We start from the raw sequence: 18,091 nt of genomic DNA, 5'->3' as shown, positions 1-18,091 counted from the left end.
GGGTTCTCCAGAAGGTGGTGTGTGCTTTGAATCGGTGTCCAATATATGATTTCCCCCACAGCCAGGAACAAAGGAATGGAAAGGTGAACAGTTGTACTCTCACTCACTTCAATGACAAACCACAAATGGCTAATCCAGATAGGATGAAAAAGAGCACAGATGCTTCGGAAATGTAGGTATGGGTCACTCCTCCAGGAAAAGAACCAGAACTTACTGAGAGCGGAGAAGATACAAGATGGGTACTAGATGAAAGTCATTAGAAATACCATCTAAGTTCATGTGACCAGTTACAGAAATGAAGATTATAAGTGATGTGAATGTTTCTGTCATATGTTGTTAAGATTATGCTTGCACAGATATTTGTGTTCTCTTTCCTCAATATCTTTATCATCCAACGTAATATCAATTAAGAGAACATCAGTGGTTGTTATATTTAAGTTTTGAAATACCAAAAGAATGTCCCTTGAAGGACACTGTCACCTATTCTAAAAAGTTATAACACATTTGTTTATACAGTTGTATGAGGGATAATCATGTTGGGTATAAAAGTGGCATGGTTGTTGTTTACATTTGGGAATTAATCATGACATAAGGAAATATGACTACACATCAGGTTGAGAAAGGGTAGGCCTGTGAGAGCTATTCCTGATTGTCCATTTGATTATGTCTGGAATTAACTGAACTCAAACAGCTGGATACATCTTAGAGGGTCTTTTTTTTCTTAATTAAATCATTTAAAATGGGAAGACTCACTTTTTAATCCCAATTTTCTGAGGTGGGAAGATCTACCATCTGCTGGCAGCCTACATGTAGGGCATGGGAGAAAGAAGCTCCCTCTTTACCTGTCTGCTCTTGCTCTTACTGACAAGTCCACTCCTTCACTAGAGCTTCTTTGGGATTCTGGCATGGACATATACTAAAAGCCAACTGTGACATGCAGCCTTGGCACTGAACAACTACTGGATTCTTGGACTTTCTTCCTATAGATAGACAGCCATTGTTGGTCTAGCTAGACCATAGCCTGTGAGCCACTCTAAGAAATCCCCTTTCTACCAGTTCTGTTCCTCTAGAGAACCATGACAAATACAGGTGCTACACAGGCTGATGTGGGGAGAACTGTCACCAACAGCTGTACTCAGAGGTGGACCCTATATGCTATACTAGACAAGAAGTGCCAGGCAAGATGTGACTGCTAGTGCAATAGTAGCACAGCTACTGTGGGGACAAATAACTGCTTTCTGATGTGGACTTAAGGCCAACTTTACAGGATGTGACTAATGTCTGAGATGCTGGAAGGCAGGGCAAAACCCCATGGCTGTAGAAATCACACCCCCCGCCATGGGAAAGCAACTGCTGTTTTGTTAAATGGATGTTATGTGTGCTCGTCATTTCTGCTTACACTCATAGAATACTGTTATTCTCATGAGGAGAGACTTACTTCCTTCACTGGGTGATGGTTCTTGCCATGACTCTTAACAGCTGAGACTAAGTGGCTGTTACTGAAGTACAGTGATCCACTGCTCAATTATAAATGGAGGAGAACAACAGAACATTTATATCACCCTTTCCAAGACTTGGGGAACATTTTCAAAGACGGCAAAGAAAGAATGTGAGTACCCAGGGAAGGAGTTGAGTGTTGTTATTCTCCACGAGGGAAGAAGGAGGTTCATTAAACTTAGCTATGGAAATGTACCAGGCTCACAAAGCTGGTAAGACTCAGAAAGGGAGAAGATCCACAAGGCTCCTTCCCAAGGTTATACAAGCAATGAACAATAGCTGGGAGAGAAGAGAGTCTTTCGGAAGAGCTGGCTGCAGGCTGGGCAGGAGCTCTAGGAATGGAGCTGTGGGGAGTCTTCACCCATACTGGTTTAGGCTCTTCAGTGATGCAGCTGTCTTTGAGTCACCCATGCCTCTGTAAGTCACTCTTATTCCATGTTCCTGTAAATAACCCATATTGCCACCAAGCTAGATTTTGTAGATCATTTCTTTGGCCTGTTGTTGGTGTCCTATCTGGGATGAACAGACACATATTATTACTTTTGTTGCTATGATAAGATTCTATGGTCAAAAATGAACTATGGAAGAAAAGTTTATTTCAGCTCCTGGTTCCAGAGGGGAGAGTCGGCAATGGCAAATGAGGCATGGGAATTGTGAGATAGTGTCTTCAAGCCCACACAGAGAGATGTAGGGCAAGGCTATAAATTCTCAAACCGGACTCCAGTGACATACTTCCTCCAGCAAGTCCTCTGCCTTCCAAAACCTTCTCCAAACAGCATCACCTACTGGGGACTAAGGGTTTCAATACCTGAGCCCGGTATTGAACGGGAACATTTTTAGTTCAGACCAGAGCAAGACATTATCATTTCCTCCAGGAAGTGAGACAACTCAGGAGTTCACTTACCTGAGCAGCCCAGCTCGATGGAACACGTAGAGATCGTGGTCCAGGGTGCAATTGCTGAATGGGACGACCTTCACAAAGTTCTGGATGAGGACAAACTCAGGCGTGAGATGGGGCACAGATATCAAGCAGAAGTTCTTACCCTAAAAGGATTTTTAAAGATCAGTGGACATTTGGAGAGCATAAGAAGCGCTTTATCTTTCAACAAATCTGTGCTATAAGACACTGTAAAAGGCGGAAGCAAAGCACATAGGAGAAAGTACTCAAATTGGAGCATCACTAGTGAAACTCGGCGAGCCGAGCAACTGGGAGAAGATGCAGAAGACATCAGCAAAGCTGACTGAGGGAGACAAGTGACTGTTGTGTAGAGTGGCCCGTTCGTAGGCACTCTTACAGCTGCTGCTGCTTTGAGACAGGACTTCATTATGCAGCCAAACCTGGCTTCTAATTCACAACTCAAATCCTCCTGCCTCGGCCTCCCAAGTTCTGAGATTATAAGTTTAAAGATATGTGCTGCCACATTTAACTCTTAGCAGTTGATCTCACTGACTTGTTTAATTTTTCAGCTCTGGAGTCTGTCCCCAGAGCCTTGCAGATGCTGGGTAAGAACTCCTGCCAAACTGTCACACCAGCCTTTTTACTTCGAGAAAGGGTTCTCTAAGTTGCCCAGGCTGGCCTTAAACATTTCTCTGCAGTCCATGCAGGTCTTGAACTTGCAATTCTCTTGCTTCAGCCTTCTGGGTTTCTGGGTTTATAGGTCTCTGCTATGAGACCTGGCCTAGATTTTTTAAGCTAAGGCCATTCACATTTGGAGTTCAGTTTTATCAGTGAGTAAATGGGGCAGCGCAGTTATCATAACAAGGGCCTTTAACTTAAGAAATGAGACTCATAGGTCCCTCAGCCTCTCCTCTGTAAAGTGTGGGTGGTATTCCAGGCTACTCTGGCTCTAAAACCCTGCAGTTACACATGAGTCCTTTGTCATGACATCATCCATTCTAAGTGATAACCTAGAGATGAATGTGGACCCTGAAAGACATAAGATGATCACCAAGTCCTGACACATGCCATTTGCCCTTCTAGGCCTGCTGCCCCAGGTGGCAGCAGCTGGTGGTCACAGGTGACTAATGAGCATTTGCAGTGTGGCTGCTGTGACTGAGAAACTAAATCTGAATTTAATGCCATTTAATTTAATTTAAAGTTTAAAAACCAGCACCAAATTTCATTTATTGGGAAAGTTTTGTGTGTGTGTGTGTGTGTGTGTGTGTGTGTGTGTGTGTGTGTATGCTTTTGTCATGTCAATCTGCCCACCTCAACCTGAATCTATGAAGTTTCTTATCCAACTGCAAATTTCATGAGACCTAAACAGAATTAAGTACTGCTGATGAAAATTCAGTTCTTACACAGAGGTGCACTACAGTCTTAAAGCCCTGCACACTCCAAGGCTCAGTGCGAGATGAAAGCATATAAAACAGCTCATTAGCACTTTTGACATTGACTGCATCCTGCCGTGGGTGCCTATGAGACACTGGCCTGGGTAAGAGGTGTTATTAACGGGGGAGGGGGAGTTACATTTCTTCCTTTACACTCTTTTGTTCACTCGGCTACTGGGACATTCACTCCAGAGTCTGGAGACTGTACAGCTCAAGGCTGTCTGTGTTCCTCGCAGCCACTTGGTCCTGTCCCAGGTCCCTGCAGAAGCAGCCTGCTCTTCCCAGAGCTAATTTGTCCCTTTGGGACTTTGCCTCCTCTTGAACCCTGTGAAGGTATTACTTGTGCTAATCCAAAGCCCTCAGGACATTTTGCAGCCCCAAGGACTGAGTCATTATTTGACCTTATCTTCCTTCTTTCTAGCAAAATAACACAGCTTCTTTCAGGGAAACTTTAGAATCACAATGCTGAGCTGCTCAAGCTGAAAATAAGGACTGGGTGCCAGGTCTCGGTAGGCTTCCTTAGGGAGGGGGGCACTAACGATAATGAGTTGCTTCAGCTTGGATTTGAGGGATTAAGGGGAAGTAACGAAGGTATTTTGTTCCTGTATCCTTCTATCCCCAAGTCAAATAGAATCAAAATGTAAACAGGTCCTCTGCCCATTAAAATCCAGTCCTACTTTTAGACTGTGGATGTTAAAATAGGGATGAAGCTCAGCAGAATGTCTTTAAGGCATCTTCAAGAGAACCAGCTTTGAAAATTCTTTGTTTGGATTAATCCACATTGCTTTATGAGCTTTGAAAAATGCCTTAAAAATCAATTTAAAGAAACCACAGTGGAGAATATATTGCCCCATTCTAAGGCTTTTTTAGTTTTGAAAACACAAGAAAGTGAAATCTAAGATAACATTATTAAACTCTGTGTGTGTGTGTATGTGTGTTTTGCCTCTCAATATAACAGATAGAAAGGACACATAAACCAACAGATATTCTCCTTGGTTTGCGCGCTGAAGAAGTACACCAAGATGTGACTTTTCCAGCTGAGCATCAGGGTCCTTCTGATGACTTACTGCTTCCCCTGACTGTCGTCCTCCTCCACTTTCTTTCCTTTTAACAATCATCAGTTGGCTAGGATCCCCATCCCCAGACAACAATGAGACAGCAGAGAGGCATAGCATCTCTCAGACAGAGGAGCATGTTTACATTTTGATCTCAGACATGGGCTGAACTTCTACACACCAGCCACCATGTTAGGCCTCAGGAACAAGTAGGGAAGGGATGCCAACCTGGAAATCAACCACAGGTTCCCTCTTCCCCACCTGAGATGCCAATCTGGAAATCAACCACAGGCTCCTCTTCCCCACATGCCCCAAAGCAAGGTGGTGATGCCAGGATAGTTTGAGCCAATGTAAACCACAAAGTAATCCAATGATCTGAAGTACTAAGGACTCCTAACTGTAAGTGATTTAATTGCAATAAAACACTGGAATGGTGTCTCTAAAGGAAACAATCCCACCGTAGACACATTACTGAAAATGACATATTTTCTCTTTTTAAGAGTCTGTGACATGTCACTCAATCGTTTTCTCAGAACAGGGGAACAGTTCAAGACTCAACATTCACAACATTTAGAATGTCTGTATGATAAACATTCCATTTTCTATAACTTCACTACAAAACCAAATTCAGTGTGTACTCACAGGAAAAAGACTGAAAACAAAACTCATGAAATCCAGCGACCTGCAAATGACAGTGAACAGGGTTACTGGACTGAAAGTAAATGGAGTGCCCAGAGACAGTTGGGACGATTTATGCAGCCCACTGCTTGCAGCAGTTTGGCCAGACCACGGTATCTAATCACTTGCATAGGTGAATTGCAATCACTTGTGTATACCATAGGCTTCATGTGTCAGCAATAAAGTATTTTTGGGCAGTGACCAATAATATCTGTGTAGTTCAAAGCCAATACTAATGATGGCCCATCCTTAGACAAAACCTTCCCCTTTGGAAGAGTTAAGGAGAGCTTTGGCAGTGTGATGGGCTATTCTTATCTTTTTTGCTACTATTTGTAAACAAATTACAAGATGTCAAACTAAATAAAAAATAACTGTCTAAACAAAATGTTACCTTAAAACATTCAGGAAATATGCATAAAAAAATACGGACGGGGCCATTCCAGGCTCTTTAGTCTTTAAACTTTTCCTTTCCAAGCTCCACTATCTCCATAAAAGCTCAACATTTAATATTAAAAACCATGGTTCTAGAGGCTAAAGTGGGTTCTAGAGGGGTTATGTTTAGATGCAACCCTAAAAAGGGAACAGCCAGCCCTGTCACTGGTTACCTCAAAGGCACTCTAGAACCTTCTGCTTTATCAAAATGGGCACATATTTTTTCTCTTTAAAATATTTAGTAGATAAAGTTGGAATAGGTGCTGGCAAGAGGACATGCTGGATTCAGGTGTCAGGCAGTGGTCCTGAGGCCAAGATGGGGGGTTTGAGGGGAACAGCCTTGCATACATAGGTGCCCTTGAGAGACAGGAAGTGGGAGCCAGGCTTTGTCTGCCAGACATCATGCCTCCTTCTTCCAGTAGCTTCCCTGAATTGTCTGGGTGTTCCTTTAACCTCCTTTCTTATCTTATATTCTGGTGAGTCTCTCAATCCAGAAGAAGGGTGGAGCATGAGTTAACAGACTGGATATGCACAGAGGTACCACTTGATGACAGCCACTGGCTCAGTAGTGAGAACTGAGTCAAACAGGCCTCTTGAAATTTTGGCTGGAAATCCAAGCCCCAACCAGAATGCCCTCCCATGAAATTCTTGTGTAGACCTGAGGCTGTCTGCTCTCTTCTGAGATTAAACCTACAGCAGGGAGTGAGGGTAAAAAAAGGTACAGAGAAAATTCCTCTTCAGTTTGACTATCCAAGTCTGGAATCCAGCACTGTCTGACATGAGTCCTACCAGTGGACTGATTCTCAGTATGTTGGCCTTGATTGAAGGATTTTCTGTCACTTGCACTCAAAAGCAGTACAAACTCAAAGACTCAGAGAAAGGCACACTGTGTAGAATAGAAACAGCATTCGGAGCCGAGCAGTGGTGGTGCACGCCTTTAATCCCAGCACTCAGGAAGCAGAGGCAGATGGATCTCTTGAGTTCAAGGCCAGCCAGTTTTACAGAGTGAGTTCCAGGACAGCCAGGGCTACACAGAGAAACCCTGTCTCGAAAAACCAAAAAAAAAAAAAAAAAAAAAAAAAAAAGGAAACGAAACGAAACTAAATGAAACAGCATTCGGCTACACAATAGGAATTTTCCAGATCCTCAACTGTGATACAGGATAGAACTAGCCAGATATTTTTATTCCCTTTTGTAGGTCTTCCCCAAATTTTATGGACTAGCATCTCTAGATGGGGTCCAGGAGTCTGGTCTGTTTTAAGGTACCTAGAAGAATGTGATATGGGGCTGGCTTAAAGATCACCTTCTCAGAAAAAGTTTTGCCGAAGAACTTCTTAGTGCAACAGACAGACATTGGAGATCAGTACTTGCCTTGCCTCGTATCTCTCATCAATACAAAAGAGCTGAATACAAAATGCAATAGGTTCTCCCAGGTAGAGGGGGCGGAAGTGGGAGGATTCCATAGAGAACAGCAGGGAGGAGCTCAGGCTGCTGGCAACATCGTCTTCGTCAACTAAGGAAAGGACGCTTAGATTCTTTTCCATGTCCTAAAAGAAAGAGAGAGAGGGGTAGTCCCTGGGGACCACTGGGTTCCAGTGGGCTAGTGGTTGCACTGTCTCCACATGGCCTGTCCCTGTGATTGTGGTTGGCTGTCTCGGCTGAAACCAACCACCCTGGGAAGGTCCATTTGAAGACCCTCTTAATGATATTCGAAAGTCTCACACAAAGGCCAGAAAACAAATTAGGTAAAGATCAGTATGGTAATGTTCGCTCTTGAAAGCTGGTTTCGTTAAGATTTTATGGTACTAGAATTTCTGAACCTTTGGAACGGAACGCTCAGGCAGTTCTTTGAATGAAGATTTGAATGAAGTTGCTAATCCAAAGCTCTCCCAGTCTACATCCTGCAGGAGAGACTGTGGGAGGCACACAGTGGCCCTCAAGAAGTGTGTGTGTGTGTGTGTGTGTATGTGTGTGTGTGTGTTTCCCTGGAACCTGAGGACATTTCTCCTTCAGGGTAAGGGGACTTTGAAGATGCCACTAACTTGAAGATTTTGAGAACTGAAGATTTTTCTGGCTTATACAAATAGATAGGATGAAATCACAAGGGAGGCAGGGAGCCCAGATAGGAATAGGGAGGTACACTGCTGAGGCCCAGAAGACACAGGAAGAGGGCACGTGTATTCTGGACACTGTCAGAGCAAGGGTCTCCCGTAGATCCTGCAGAAGAAATAAAACCTCCACCTACAGTCTGAGGCTTAGTGTGTGCTGAGACCAGAAGGAATTCTGATCTCGGCCTGTAAGACCACAGGCACACACTGTTTTAAGCCACCAAGCTGTGGTAATCGATCACAGGAGCCATAGAATACTCCAACAAACACCAGCTACTGGCTTGGAGGAGAAGCTGGGACTCCTCCATCTGAAAGGAAGAATTCCCCTTTCTCTAGCCCTAGCCCTTCACCATCAGACAGTCCCATCTAGTGGAACATGTTTTCTTGGTTCCTCCAGGGAATACTTGCTTGGTCTTTCCCCTTGGGTGTGGCTGTTCAGCTGTGGAGAATGAGCAGGGAGTTTGGAGTCTGGGCTACTCCTTACCAGGCTGCCAAAGAGACTGCTGTGCTCATACCACATACACACACCCCTTCACCCCGTTCCTTACTTCCCCTCAGCCACCCCCCCCCCCCCCAGCCCTTGTGGAGAGTCCACACTTTCACTGGTCTCTTCTCAGGCTTGCTTCCCCTTCCTTGGGTCTGCTAAGCCAATGCAAACTCCCCCATCGATTTTCTTGTTTTTAAAGTGCTTATCTTGCAATAACTCCCTTCTGCCCTGTTGTCTTTGTGGATCTGTGCCCTTTTCGCTTCTTCACTGTCATTTCAAGTGGGTTTGTTTGTTTTCTGGTTGTTTTTTCCCCCCTCTTTCTTTCTTTCTGGAAGGGTCAGGAGATACACACAGGAAATCAATTTTTCTTGCTTACTCAGATGCCCTCAGGGGGTCTAGCAGGTTCTGGCTCCCCCCCCCCCAACCCCCTATCCCATCTGTGTTTGGGTCTATACAGGAATGGCCTCACTCTTAGGAATATTAGAGAGAAAACTGGCACCTTCCACCTTATCTCCGCTCTCCTGCCTGGGGCACATCCGTGAGCTAGGGTTAGTGAGTTTCCTAGTGTGGGCTCCTCAGAGACAAATCTAAGCTACAGGTCTCAGCACCTGCCAAGAACCTCTGGAAGGAGAGAAGGAAAGCGAGGGAAAGAAGACAAGGTCACCAGTAAAATCCTTTCGACGAGTGCCTTTCCACCATGGGCTCCACCTTGAGCACTCCCTGCTCCCCCCCAACTAGCCCCCTCACTCATTCCTGGCTACTCTCTAAAGAGTTGGAGCTAGGCATTCCTAGGCCTCTTCCTTGGGTTGCTGAGGCACACTAAGTGACAGAGGGTGGGAGGTACAGCAGCAAATGCAAAGGTGGCCCTGTACGCATGCAGTACCATCTCTGTGTGACAGCAAATCCTGTTTCCTGACACCCGCCCAATACACACACACACCCTTACTCCATCTGTACACTCCCATGCAGATAGCACAGGGCCCAGTTTCCAGCCACACACTGCAGACTGCCTGGAAGGACAGACGCTAAGATCACTGGTGTTCCATCACAGCCTGCTCTCCAGTTCAGGGCTATCAGTAAGAAAGTTAGCTCCCTCACAGACTCCTTAGTTGCTCAGTATCTGGGGGGTCAGATAGCAGAGGGTCTGGCCTTCGGACAGAGCTCAGATGTGGGGGACGAAGCATTTAGTGAGCACCCCAGTGCCATCTCAGATCTAACTCTGTTGGCCTGGGCCTCCTTTTCAGAGATGTGCATGCTGCTAGAGGAAGCAGGGTGCAGCAGCCTGTCACCAGGAGGCCCTTGGGAATCCTGGAAAGGTTTGGCCTTGTACTTATCCCTGGGACAGACATGGCAGATTGCATTAATCTCCTACGTAGTAAACTATAATGCCATCCTCTGATCCTTAAAAGGTCAAAATCCTAAGTAGGACCACAGGGCTTAGGATCTTCCATCTCCCCAGTTTATAGAAACAGATAGCATAAGGCAGAGGCATGAATGGAACTAGCTTGACAGGGGAACAGGGCTAGGGTGTAGGTGGATGAAGGAAAGTAACAAAGGAAGATGCCCCAAAGTCAGCCAAAGAAAAAGATGCTACCAAGCAAACTTTGGTTAACCAACCAAAGCTTGGCTGGAACCTGTAACCGAAGGGGACTGTTCCAAGAACCTTAGAAGCACATAAGTACACACACTAACGTGTACCTGGGCCTGTGTGTGCAAATGATATATATCTGCGTATATCATGTGGAATGTACCTGTGTGTGTCGAGTGGGAGTGATGGGGACCCTCCAGTAAGCATTTTATTTCTGCAGAGTTTCACATTGGGCTCAGAAGAAGAAAATATCTCTGTTTACTAAAATCATTGCAAGTAGTTGAACCACAAATAAACTATAACCCGTGGACTGGGATATGCAGTGTGTGTGGAATTAGGGATTATTTACAGTGGGGTCAAAGTGACGCAGAGCTGGCCCAAGGACAATAGTGGGTATGTGTTGGAGCGAGGCAATGGAGGGGTTGAGGAGGGAAGAGAACACAAAAATTAAAGGGGAAGGAGCTCCCTAGCCAGCAGGCTCAAAGGCTCTACACAAGTATAAGCCTTACCTGCATTTCCTCAGAGACTCTACCTAAGACTGTTGGCAGGGCTTCCTCACATGAAGTCGACGTTTCGGTCTCTTTCTCCTGTAAAGGACCACAGGAAGACATAAGAATAAACCAACCCCTGGTGTTTCAGAACCCAAGCTCTGCAGCAAATTTCCAGTGTGCCTCTTGGCTAGGAGACATTGAGAAAGGGATCCAGCATCCGCTTTATAAGGTTTTTAAAAGGGAGAGAGGTAGGATGTAGATGGTACTGATGGATGCTTGGGCCAGTCACAGGCACCTCCTGATTCTCTCTAGACATGAATTGTAACTCTGTTGTTCTTATTCTTCTGTGTGATCTGAGAGCTTGCACTAAGTTTTCTTTTAAATCAGGCTTATCAAAGTATAATGACCTAATGACCATATAATGAACACAAATTTTAAAATGTGCCTTTTGAGAAGTTTTGACCTGTGTGTGTGTGTGTGTGTGTGTGTGTGTGTGAGAGAGAGAGAGAGAGAGAGAGAGAGAGAGAGAGAGAGTGTGTTTACCCCAATTAAAATGATGAGCAACTACCTTGATCCCTAAGTTTTTGCTTGTTCTCTGCCCCTAGCTCCCACTGCTTGCAACCCTGAACAGGCAAACACTGACCTGTCAGCTCTTCTCATGCAGTCTGTCACAGTGATGAGAGAAGTAAGCAGTACAGGACGAAATCCCATTCTGGTCTCCATTCTAGAGCCCATGAGGCTTGCCCATTATGAACTTACCCGATCTCCCCACCTTCCTGTGAGTGGGGCCTTTCTGCTACAGATGGCAGAATCCATTGATAATCCTAACAGCAAAGACTCATTCAAAGTCACAAGGAGCCCCAGGCCCATCCCCAGCCCTGAGGCCTGGGGCAGTAGTGTCCCTTACCTGGGTCATTTCTTGCTCCTCCACTACCTTGGGAGAACCTTGGCTGTCACTCTTGCTTTCAGCATCTTTGAAAGAAAAGTTAGGGTAAGGACAGAAAAGTGATAAACAGTCCACAGACCCATGAGACGCTGGGGAGCATGGTCAGGGGTTTTTAAATAATGGTGGAACTGTAGACGTCCATTCCAAAGACAAGCAGCTGGAAAAGGGCACAGGGCTTTGCAGCTCCCCTGACCCTCACTGAGACACTCAGACTCTAGGCTAACTCCTCTTCAGCCCTCCTGTGCCTGGTCCAAATGATGAAGATGAAACCATGCCACCCCAGAGAAGCTGTGCAGGTGACAGATGCACACAAAGGGCACATGTGCCTGGATGCGCCCCAACCCTCCCTAACCTCCCTCCCACACCTCACACCCCCACCTCTGCCAAGCACTGGGTAACAGGCTCCTTCAGTGTTAGGCTCCTTTGAAGTTTATAAACAAGCCTTATCTTCTTGGATTGTAGACTTTAAATTAGTCCTACCATAGAAGAGGGAAATTCTCCAGTTTGCTATACAGTGCTCTCTGAGTTCCAAAGATTAGGAAAGGGGCTTTGGGGATGCCATGATTTCTGCCAGTGACACTGACATTAGCATTTCTCCCTTCTTTCCCTCTTCTTCTATCTCTTCATCCTGTCCCATCCCCATCACCACCACTCCATGGCCCTTTTTCCCCCTCTCTCTCATCCTTTGCCAAGTAGCCCAGGCTAGCTTTGAACTCACACTCTTCCTGCTTCAGCCCCCAGAGTACTGGGATTATAGCTCTATGTGACCATGCCAGGCCAGCTCCCTTTTCTATTTTCTAAATAAGAACTGGGGTTTCTGTTGTAACAATATGCTTTGCAAAGCCAATCCTTTAGACATCTTTCAGGTACCTCATCATCTCTAAAAATAACAATGGAAAAAACCCCTTCCCACTTACCATACAAAGGCCCCTCCCTCCCAGTCTCTCTCCCATCACCCCTCTCACTCCTCACCTTTTTTCTGTCTCTAAGTCATCCATGCTTTAGGAAGGCAATTTGGAGGAAATTGTCACATTGGGGTGCCTGTCCTGCCTTCTGCCTCACAAGGGCCTGCTCCACTGAAGGACCTCAGCAGTGACTTCTGTTCTCCTGCAGCCCACAGAGCCTCTGTCTATGTGCCTGAGGCATCCTGGGATGTCTTAAGGCTCTGGAGATGTAGTCAGTGAGAGCAAGCTGTTCTACTTTCATGTTTCTAACTATCCCATCAGACAGTACAAGGCCATGGTCCTCTCTGCTTCCTCTATCCCATCCGACAGTTCAAGGCCATGGTCCTCTCTGTTTCCTCCCCTGGCTAGCTAAAACGCCCATGACTGGCATGACTCCTACAGACACTTGCTCAACCCAAACTACTGGACCATGAATGTCTTCTACCTACTTATAACAAAGATGTGGGTGGATGAAATATAACAAAAGTCTAAGAGAAAAATGATGCCCAAGGAGGTTTTGCAGAGAGCAGTGATGCTGAAGGCACCAGGTGAGAGGCTCAGATCCAGACATGAAAGGTGGTTCATTGGCCATGCAGAAGTGCCCTGAGAAAAGTCCTCGTAAAGAAAGATCCTTCAAGGAAATACATAAAGCCTATCTCGGCTCTAGTCCCTGAGCACGCCCTGTGCCTGGCGTTTCTAGCACTCTCATAATGACAGTCGGACATGCTTTTCATTTTGAGCTATAACACACAGAGAAGTGTTGAGGTCAATAAGCTTCTATACAGGTCTCTTCTATGTGACACCTACTGAGGTGGCTATGCAAAACACTTTCAAGATCTGTGTCCCTCGTCCCCATGTCAACACACCTAGTTCTGACTTCTACTATCATTGATTAGTCTTGCTCATATCAATTAAGTCCCTATTTTAAGCTACACTCTGTTTTTTTTTTTTTAAATGACAGCTCTTATTTTATGTTTCAAACAGAAAAATGGGACTAAGAGAAAAACCTAGGAATATGACCTACTCCATGTGTATATATTTTACAATTAGAATAAAATTTCTAAAAAGTTTTTAAAAAAAAAAGGATTAGATTTACAATGAACCAATAATCCTGGCGACTTAACCATTCGCTAGTCTAATGTTCACAAGACAATTACTAACGACAATGACTAATTGTCTTAGCTAAACTGTCATGAGGTGTTGAAGCTTATTATTAGGCAGCTGCCACCACTGTCCCCAGAGGTGACTGCATTTCAGAACTGGGCAAGGTGATGCCACATCTCTCTCTCCAAAATCTCTTGGGTTTTCTGAGGTTTAATTAGTTAATGCTCACAATGTGCCCTGAGGTCATCAAATGTGACATGCTAGCTCAGAGGAAGGTCTAGGCTGGGCTATTATGTGGTGCTCAACTGAAAACATGGTCACAGCTACAACTTTGTTATTTTATGGCTTCTGACACTTCAGTAGCTTTAGAGTCATGAACAGCAGACTCTAGCAGGGGGCAGGGGGTGGGGGGAGACACAATTTTCCATGTGTAATCTCTGTGTGAGATTACTTATCTGAAGTGGGTTTACCACAGGGCTAATTAAACTAAAGGTTCAACTACCTTCCAGGTAGAGGCCACTCCCAGAGCACAGCATCTAATGCTACACTCATAATTAGGATTCTCTTTAGAGAGGATCCCAGGTTTATATAGGCCTCAGGTGCCAGTGCACATTGCGTCTACTCTGCCGCTTCTGAGATGAGTAACACTCGGATAATGCAGCATGGTATATTTTGAAGGCTTAACAAAGGAATAGTGTGTGCTGTTACATTCATTTTAAATATGCATCAAAAGCCCCAACAGTTTTTATGCAAGAAAGTAACGTGATCCCAAAAGAGTGTTTAAAGAGAGTTGGTAATCATTGTTTTACAAAAGAATAGAGTAGCTCAAATTTCTTACTGTAAGACATACTATAAAGTCTGTCTTTAAAACAGGATTATTGGGACTGGAGAAATGGTTCAGCGGTTAAGAGCACTGACTGCTCTTCCAGAGATCCTGAGTTCAATTCCCAGCATCCACATGGTGGTTCACAACCATCTGTAATGGGATCTGATGCCCTCTTCTGGTGTGTCTAGAGACAGTGTGCTCACATACATAAAATAAATCAATAAATCTTAAAAAAAAAAAAAACAGAATTATTGAGATAGGAATAGAAAAGAAAGGACTAAAAAAAAAAATATAGCCAGACATGAAATATTGATGATAATACTTCAAATTGGTAAGGAAAGAATAAGCTATACAGTAGTGTTGGCTGACCTCATTAGAAAGAAAATTCAGCTCCTACTTTCTAGTGAACCTCCAAATTAACTGTAGATAAGATATCTCTGAAGGTTTAAAAATCTATTTGAAATTACTAGAGAAGACACTTTAGAAGACTATTTGCCTGGCCTTATGCGTGGGAAACCCCTTTCTTAGAAATGGAGAGAACAGATGTCACAAAAGAAAAATGTTTTCATGTTGGCTACACTAAAAATTTCAAGTTCTGTCAAAAAAGTATCATTTAAAAGTGTTTTAAAGAAAAGTTGTTGCATAACAATTCGAAACAGAAAATGAAACTAAAAACTCCCATAATAATACAATCAGCTTTATCCAGTTTCATTGGCAAAATTCCACTGAACATTTAAGGAATCAGTCTTTCTTTTCTCTCCTTCCAAAGTAGTGTCCTTGGCTGGAGGGAGGGGCAGATCAGGGGTTGTGCATTTGTGGAGCTGGGGAAACAGAAATAGGGAAATCAATCCCTGGAGCTTGATAGTCAGCCTAAGAGATGTGAGTTCCAGGACCAGTAAGAGACTCTGCCTCAAAACCTCAGGTGGAAGGCAACCGAGGAAGACTCCCAAGAGCTAGTGTGTCGTCTCAGTGGTTACACATGCTTGCCACCAACCCTGATGATCTGAGTCCCCTCTCTGGGAGCCACATTGTCAGAGAAATCTGACTGCCACGAGTTCTTATTTAACCTCCACACAGACACATGCACACACAAATGTACATTTTTTTTTTCAAAAAAGATTTCTGACATTGACCTCTAGTCTCCATGCATACACATACAGAGAGATACTCATTCAATTGTAAACATATAATTTGATATTTGACATCTATATTTAGTCAGAAATAAAGATCTGGTGCATATGGAAGTGAATGTAAATGTGAAAGACACACACAAAGATAGGATACTTAAATAAATTGTCTCTAGCATACTGATCTATTCTACCTTGTCCTATCTCAAAAATATCTATGCCTAAAATTTGCAGCACATTACTTTGAATTTCTCATTGAAGAATTTCAGCCAGTTTAGCGCTGGCTTGTAGGGTGTGTGGGACCTTGTTACCAGATAGGCATAAGAATGATACGGTTGATTGAGCTCAAATCCCAGGAATCTCAGAACTGAGAATGGCAGGAGTGGAGCTATTCCTTGCCTGCCTCTACCTGCTCTGGAACACATCCACATCACCTCACTGAGGACCATGGGCACTGGGTCCATAGCATGAACACCTGGTGTTCTCCATGCTAATGAGTTATCTAGATAAGCCGGGAGCATTCGGCCAATGACTTTCACTTCCTGGGCATTGCTTCCCACAAAAGGTATTTAATCCCTGGTTCACCCTGAATGAAGTATATGCATTCATATCCACCATCAAATAAACCCGTCTGAACAAGCAAGGGTCATCTCTTCTTTATGGATCAATGCAGGGAAGGTCTTCATCTCAAACAGTGACGCTTAAATCTCCCAGGAAGGCCTTTTCCTCCAGCCCCTCCGTGCTTTCAAAGCTCACTTCGAATCAGAACAGGCTCTGCCTAGCCCTTCCTGCTGGGCATGTGGATGCCCTGGGGGCATGTGGACCGAGTACACTGGAGACTGGGCACCACTACATTCGTCCCAGACCCCACTGTTTCTCCTTCAGTCCAACGAAGGAATTCTGTGGACCACCACCATGGACTTCGTTCTGCCTCCCCTGAGCGGCATGCCTGCACCACACCAGGCACGCTGGCGAAGCAGGACTGAGAACGACATAGGAATGAACATGTTAGCATCTGATAAAACAAGATTCAGAACTAAACACTGCACGTTGCAAAAATGTTTTATACTGATAAAGGACATTCTCCACATTGATAATCTCACAATCATGAAACCAAAAGCACTGTGCCGGTTAGTTTAAACATGACAAAACCTAGAATCACGGGATTGGCCACTGGGTGTGTCTGGGGTTCACTATCCTGATTGTGTTCATTGTGAAGCAGGAAGCCCCGCCCACTGTGGGCGGTGCCATTCTCTGGCTGAAATCCTGGACTGGATAAGTGGAGAGAAGAATCTAAACAAACACATACCTTCACCATTCTCTGCTTCATTGACTGGCTCCCTCCCTCATGTTCCTGATGCCGTGGTAGCCTATATTCTGGAACTGTGAGCCAAGAAAACCCTTTCTCCCAACATCTCCTTTGTCAGGGTTGCTTATCACAGTAACAGAGAAATAACTGAGACAGGTACTGAAGCATCTAGACAAGTAAAGCCAGAGCTGGAGAAATGGACCACGGTAAAGCAAGAAATGTCACTGTCGCAGAGTTAAGCCAGATTAGCAACAATAAGGATCTAGAAGAGCTGAGGGTTGTTAGTAAGCTGTTTTTCATAGTGTGACGTGAAATTCTAAAGTCTGAACAAAGAAGACACATTCACATCATTCAGAAGTCCAGTGTCCAAGACCTGACCCTCTATCAGACTTGAGTAAAGGACATTCATTCAAACCCAAAGTATACAGGCTATTGTTCTAGACAACAAACTTACACTCGCACAAATTGAAACTAAAGACAAGAGAGCAAACATACAAAGATAATAATCAAACCAACTGGCAATCAAACTGCTTCCCTAAATAAATTTTAGCTAAGAGACCACAATTACAAGCAACAATTATTCATAAAATAACAATAGTGAGAATTCTAATATCAACATTACTTGGTGATGCTTATGAGATACAGGTGAGGCAATGCCATGTAGAAAGATTAACACCCCCAGTGATGGAGTAAATTATTTAGACTGAGAACATCTGAGTGATAAGAAGAGAGAGGAAGCAGCACTACGTGGATGAGCAGAGTGTCCTGCACACACAGCCTCCTTGACCATATCTCTGAAGGAGTTTCCCATCTAGGAGAAGGTTCTCAACCCCTAGCACTTGGAAACTGAGTTCAACTACTACAATAGTATCCCAGAGGGTCCCTGAGAAAAAGGATTTGGTCTTTCATCTTGCAGAAAGAGTCAAAAACTAATTAGGGAGGAGACGATGGTAGCTTAGAAGCAAGTAGCATTGTGTCCTGGTGCAGTCGGAGGACAGTGACCTGCCCTGCAGGGAGCGCCATCTTGGCTCCGGGACTCCGCAGAGCTTAGTCTCTACAGGTCAGAGTGGGGACCACGGGGGCAGACGGCTTCTGGGACAGGCGGGAGCCACAGAGCCGCTGAGGCAGCACCCTTTTGGGGCCGCAGACTTCCGGCACCCTCCCAGCC

General features: G+C 44.6%; 1 protein-coding gene across 2 annotated transcripts in view; it reads right to left on the bottom strand.

Annotated features, from left to right (window-relative positions):
• Positions 1-18,091, bottom strand: part of Cfap61 (cilia and flagella associated protein 61) — a 260,144-nt gene that overhangs the window by 180,043 nt on the left and 62,010 nt on the right. For both annotated transcript variants that reach the window (XM_021156892.2, XM_021156893.2), the window contains exons 9-13: positions 11,575-11,639; positions 10,686-10,763; positions 7,365-7,540; positions 5,526-5,565; positions 2,402-2,541 (exon numbers count right to left, since the gene is read on the bottom strand). In XM_021156892.2, the coding sequence (XP_021012551.1) occupies positions 2,402-2,541; positions 5,526-5,565; positions 7,365-7,540; positions 10,686-10,763; positions 11,575-11,639 (499 nt within the window). The remainder of the gene's footprint in view (positions 1-2,401; positions 2,542-5,525; positions 5,566-7,364; positions 7,541-10,685; positions 10,764-11,574; positions 11,640-18,091) is intronic.

Source organism: Mus caroli, chromosome 2 (assembly GCF_900094665.2).
Source record: "Mus caroli chromosome 2, CAROLI_EIJ_v1.1, whole genome shotgun sequence".
Classification (NCBI taxonomy): Eukaryota; Metazoa; Chordata; class Mammalia; order Rodentia; family Muridae; genus Mus; species Mus caroli.
This window is presented reverse-complemented; position numbering and strand designations above follow the sequence as displayed.